A 4,834-nucleotide genomic window follows, 5' to 3' on the forward strand; every position below is an offset into this window, starting at 1 on the left:
CCCTGTTGTGGGGGGTCCAGGGCTGGATCCAGTTGGGGGCAGGACCCTGGGGAAGGGTCCCAGTCCCAGCTCCGTGGCTTCTTGCCCAGCCCAGCCCAGCGCCATGCCGAGGAAGGGGCTCAAGGGGCCCGCAACGCCAGGCCTGAGCGAGGAGGAGCGGCTTCTGCTCATGCAGCAGAAGCTGCTGGTGGCCGAGGAGCAGAGCAAGAAGAAGGAGGACCTGCTGAGGCAGTTTCTCAAGGTGTGGCTGGGCTTGGCCCCCGGCGGGTGTAGCTGGACCTGGGCAGGGAAGGGGAACCACCAGGCCCTTCCCAGCCCCAGCTCTGCCTATGACCTGTGACCCCCCCTGCTGTGAGCTCCCCCCCCACCACGGGTCCCCTCAGGCCTGGCCAGCCCCAAGCTGTGGGATGTGGGCACGGGTGATCCAGGAGCCAGACAGGCATCACCTTGTGCCCCACCACGCAGGACAAGCTGGCCAAGGAAGAGCACAACAGCACCATCAATGCCAACAGGATCAACATGCAGTGGCGCCAGCTGCTGCGGGAGGCCAAGGCCAAGGAGCTGCGCAGGGACATTGAGATCCTGAGCCAGACCTTTGAGCGTGTGGTGGACTGCAAGGACCACGTCATTCAGGTGAGGGTTTGGTGCGGGGGAGGCATGTGGCATGTTTGTGAGCCCAGTGGTACCCAAAACAAGGCTGGGAGAGCGGACAGTGCTGCCTTCCAGCTGGCTGGGCAGGCTGCACCCAAAGAAGGGGGATCCCGGGAGTTCCCTGCACCCCGCCTCGGCAGCTGCAGGCCTTAGGTAGTGGTGCGGGGGGGCAGTTGAGACAGAGCAGTCGCCAGTGCATGTCTCCCCGACGCGCAGGTGCTGGCCAAGGACCTCTCAGAAGCCGAGGCACAGCACGCCCACGCTCTGCGCAGCCACCTGCACAACATCGACCAGCTGCTGCAGGTGCAGCGCTGCCGCCTGCGGTACCTGGAGGAGGATTACAACACCGAGCTGGAGGCCCTCAAGAAGGAGTTTGAGACAGAGAGGTACTGGGGCAGGGGATGGGGCATCGACCTGGGGCAGAGGGGAGAGGGAGATGGGCAGCCAGTTCAGGAGTGCCCCCGGTGTTCCCCCTAGGACTCCTCCTTCCGGGGTTGACACTGTCAGCTGCAGAGCAGAGCTGGCCCCAGGGCCCTCCCTGCAGCCCTCCCACTGGGGCTTGGCTCTGGGGCTCAGGACCCGCCCTGCCACTCCCCAGGAGGATGATCGTGGAGCAGCACGCGCAGGAGAGCCGCTACCTGGAGGACGTGATGCTGGCCATGGAGCAGAACTTTGGGGAGAGCGACTACGAGGCCAGGCTGGAGTTCCAGAGCACCAGGGACGACATCAAGAACAAGGCAGGGCTCGTGGGGCAGGGGCTCACTGAGATGCCTCCCAGCCCAACCCAGCCAGGAGCTGGCTGCTGATTGGGAAGGGACCTGTCCTGCCTGTGCTCTGGCCAGGCTGGGGTGTCAGCGAGTCTCTATGAGCCGGTCCTTACCCTGGGCAGGACAGAGCACCTCGCTGGACTTGGGGGCTGCCACAGCTCTGTGGGATCAGAGCAGGAGGGGGCCTCTGAGGCCAGGGGGATCACAGGGCAGGCTGGGCGGGGACCCCACTGAGTCGTGTGTGCCCCCAGAACCTGGAGGAGAAGCACTACCTGCGCGTGCAGCTGGAGGGCACTGTGGAGGAGCTGTGGCGGCGCTTCCAGCAGGAGCTGAAGAGCTACACAGAGGCCACTGAGGACCGGAAGGTTGCCTTCACCGCGCTCAAGCAGAAGGATGAGAAAAGCTCTCAGGAGATTGAGGCGCAGATGAGGAAGCTGCAGAAAATTCAGGTCTGCAAAGCCTCTGTCCCCGGTGCCCCTTTGCCACAGCACCCCTCCCTATCCCAGCACCCCCAGCACCAGGGACCCCTGTTCCCCCTAGTGCTCCTCCTCACCCCACCCCTGGTGCCTGAACACCCAATTTCTCCCAGCACCTCTCCCTGCCTCAGCCCCAGGTGCTTCTGTTCTCTGCTCAGTTCCCACCTGCACCCCAGCCTGTCTTATGGGTGCAGATGGGCTCTCCCAGCTCTGTTCCCCAAGCTTCTGAGCACCTCCCCCTCCATTGCCCATCATCACTGACAGCCTACCCCACCCAGGACTCCATCTCTGTCCTGAAGGGCCGGCTGGCGGCACACCTGCGGGACAGTGAGGAGCGGAACCGACGCCTGCGCGAAGAGAAGGAGGTTGTGCTCAAGCAGCTGCAGAAGCTCAAGAGCCAGATGAGCCAGGCCAGGGCCCAGGCCCGCAGCAACCTGGCCAAGCTCACGCTGGACAGCAGTGCCGCGCTCAAGGAGCTGAATCGTGTGGAGAAGAAGGTGAGGGTGGAGGCAACCCTTCCCCAGGACAGGCCTCCCCGTGCCCTGACCCCCTTATCCGCACACAGCACATGGCACAGCCTGGGGGGGCAGGGGCAATACAGCCCAAAATGGAGCAGCTGGTTCTGCCCAAGCCGTCTGGACTCTCCTGGCCCCAGGCAGGCACTCCCCAGTGGTCCCCTGTAGCCACCCCCAGCAGGGAGCTGCAGCCCCAAAACCTGCCCTCATCCCCAGGCTGCACGCATCCTGCGACTGGCTGAGATGTGCCGCAAGCTGGAGACGGAAGAAGAGAAGGTGCTGCCCTTCTACACCTCCCTGCTGAGTGCAACAGAGCAGCAGGAGGCACAGCAGGTCCTCTGGGAGAAGCCCACCGAGCCACTGGCCCAGGTACGGAGCTGGGGGTCTCAGACCCTGAACCCCTCACCCTCTGGCCAGGATGCTATGATGGGTAGGAAGCAAAAGGGGAGTCATATCTGGAACAGGTTCCCAGGGGACTGGCACAGCTGGAGTGAGGGCACTGCCAGTGCAGAGGCTTGTGCTAGCAGCGGGCACTTTGCTGTGTAGGAGAAGCGGGGAGGGGTCCCCTGCCCCTCTCAGCACGGTCCCTCATCTGCAGGCGATGCAGGACTATGCCGGGCTGGAGCGCTTCTGGCAGCGCTACAACAAGGTGCGGCTGGAGCAGCTGGCGCTGGAGCAGGAGCGGGCGGCACTGGACCAGGACAACGAGCGGCTGCACCTGCTGCTCCGGCAGTACCTGACTGGCGTTTCGGTCAGCGAGGAGGCACTGAACCAGCCAAACACACTGCTCATCCTCAACCATTGGAGCAGCAGGAGCAGCGCACTCCCCGCCCCTGCCCCTGCCCCACGGCCCCCACCCTGCATCATCGAGGCTGCCCACATTGCGTCGCACCTCCTGTGAACCACCCATCACCTATGCATGCCAGGGCTTGCAGAGCCAGTGCCACAAGCCAAGGGCAGGGCCCTGGGGATGCTCTCGCACTCACCTATGGAACCCAAGAAGCTGCCATTAAAAGGTTACACCGACGCTCACATCTCAAACCTCGCTGGTGGCTGCATGCGGGGTAGGGCAAGTGCCCACATACTGCTGGGAAAAGCCCCGCCGCAGGCAAGGCCTGGGCTGCCTGCACCTCCCCGGGGTGGCCTGGCGGAAGGACGGGCTGTCGGGTCCCCTGAGGGCCAGGAAGTCCCTGGGGCAGGTCCCACCCACCCCAGGCCTGAGAGAGCAGCCAGGAGCTGGCGCCGACAGGGGCAGGTTTATTTCTTTTTGGCCTTGTTCCTCTTCTCCTCCTTGAGCTTCTTCTTGGAGACGCGGGGGCTGGTGGCCTTGCGGTACAGGTGGAAGCCCACCAGCCCCAGCAGCAAGGGCACCAGCCCCACGCACAGCGGGGGCAGCAGGTCGCTCACTAGCCTCTGCCAGTAGCCAGCCCGGGACAGGCCGAGGAGCTCCACCTCAAACTGCAGCACCGCGTCCGCTGGGGGGAGAGGTGGCCTCAGCCTCTGCGAGGGCCATGGTCTTGTGGCCCTGCAGCTGGTAGCCTTAGGCCAGGCTGCCCATGCTCCCCCTGCCTAAATAAGGGCCTGTGGTGGGGGCATGTAGAGCCCCCCTGCTCCTGGGCATGGGGACGCTTCCTGGAGGGCACCGCAGAGCCCTTTGGCCCAGGCAGAGCCCAGCTCAGGCACCCAGGCCAGGCTCACGGGACAGGGGGTTACCTGGGATGGCAGGGGGTGATCCTCGCTTGCCGTAAGCCAGGTTGGGGGGGATAATCACCCTCCGCTTCTCCCTTCCCGCCAGAGAAAAGCTCGATCAGGGCCAGGATCCTGGTAACCCGCAGTGCCCGGAGGGCACCTGGACACAGCAGGTCTTGGCCCCGCTGCCTCTCCTGCCCCACTGCAGCCCCTGGGCCCACCAGGCACCACTTACCCCACGCACATGCCCAGCAAACCCTGCTCCAGGCCTGGGGGTGGGAAGTGGGAAGAGAGGTGGATCAAGGGGGTCCCAAAGACTGTCCCAGAGGAGGCAGTTGCTCTGGGGTTGCTCCCCTCTCCACCCCGCATCCCTGGGGGTCTGCAGATCATCGGCCCTGGGGAGGGGGCATCTGCAGGGGGATCCGAAGCAGCCTGGGATGCCCCCAATCATGGCACCTACCAGGGATCACCTGTCGCTTGCCCAACTCCAGCTGCAGCGGGTCCCGGGCCAGCGAGGTGTCCACCACTCGCCCGTCCTCCAGGCTGCCCTGCGGGGCAGGGGGATGCGTGGGTGACCCTGCAGACCAGGCCCCCGCGGCCCCCCGGCCAGAGCTGTCCCTCGTGGGCCCGTCCCTCCCCCCAGGGCCGGGCACACGTGCGGCGGCGGCAGCAGCGGCGGCAGTGCTGACGTGTCCCCCCCACGCACCGTGTAGTGGATCTGCAGCGTGTCCCCCGG

General features: G+C 65.4%; 2 protein-coding genes across 4 annotated transcripts; one reads left to right on the forward strand and one right to left on the reverse strand.

Moving 5' to 3' along the window:
* The first annotated feature begins 8 nt into the window (after nucleotides 1-8).
* CCDC65 (coiled-coil domain containing 65) lies at nucleotides 9-3,499 on the forward strand. Of its 3 annotated transcripts, none has more exons than XM_006035187.3 (8): nucleotides 9-241; nucleotides 466-633; nucleotides 868-1,037; nucleotides 1,250-1,388; nucleotides 1,670-1,867; nucleotides 2,173-2,391; nucleotides 2,626-2,778; nucleotides 3,008-3,499. In XM_006035187.3, the coding sequence occupies exons 1-8, from the start codon at nucleotides 104-106 to the stop codon at nucleotides 3,308-3,310; spliced, it is 1,488 nt and encodes a 495-aa protein (XP_006035249.1). In that variant the 5' UTR covers nucleotides 9-103; the 3' UTR covers nucleotides 3,311-3,499. The 3 variants fall into 3 exon arrangements, with proteins under 3 accessions (XP_006035249.1, XP_006035250.1, XP_025047185.1); XM_006035188.3 differs by having other exon boundaries at nucleotides 2,194-2,391; XM_025191400.1 differs by having other exon boundaries at nucleotides 106-241; nucleotides 513-633.
* A 147-nt stretch (nucleotides 3,500-3,646) lies between these two features.
* Nucleotides 3,647-4,825, reverse strand: FKBP11 (FK506 binding protein 11). Its single transcript, XM_025191401.1, has 5 exons — nucleotides 4,805-4,825; nucleotides 4,559-4,641; nucleotides 4,334-4,367; nucleotides 4,123-4,193; nucleotides 3,647-3,884 (listed from the first exon to the last, which is right to left on the reverse strand). Exons 3-5 carry the CDS (start codon nucleotides 4,342-4,344, stop codon nucleotides 3,667-3,669), a joined length of 300 nt encoding a protein of 99 aa, XP_025047186.1. The 5' UTR covers nucleotides 4,345-4,367; nucleotides 4,559-4,641; nucleotides 4,805-4,825; the 3' UTR covers nucleotides 3,647-3,666.
* Between the last annotated feature and the right edge of the window lie 9 nt (nucleotides 4,826-4,834).

Source organism: Alligator sinensis, unplaced genomic scaffold (assembly GCF_000455745.1).
Source record: "Alligator sinensis unplaced genomic scaffold, ASM45574v1 scaffold1065_1, whole genome shotgun sequence".
Classification (NCBI taxonomy): domain Eukaryota; kingdom Metazoa; phylum Chordata; order Crocodylia; family Alligatoridae; genus Alligator; species Alligator sinensis.

Excerpts from the sequence above, each read along its gene's own strand:
- CCDC65 (XM_006035187.3), top strand. The coding sequence starts at position 104 with ATGCCGAGGAAGGGGCTCAAGGGGCCCGCAACGCCAGGCCTGAGCGAG. Across the intron at positions 1,038-1,249 it reads AAGGAGTTTGAGACAGAGAG|GAGGATGATCGTGGAGCAGC; the intron begins GTACTGGGGCAG and ends GCCACTCCCCAG. Across the intron at positions 1,868-2,172 it reads GGAAGCTGCAGAAAATTCAG|GACTCCATCTCTGTCCTGAA; the intron begins GTCTGCAAAGCC and ends TACCCCACCCAG.
- FKBP11 (XM_025191401.1), bottom strand. Across the intron at positions 3,885-4,122 it reads ATCACCCCCTGCCATCCCAG|CGGACGCGGTGCTGCAGTTT; the intron begins GTAACCCCCTGT and ends CTCTCCCCCCAG.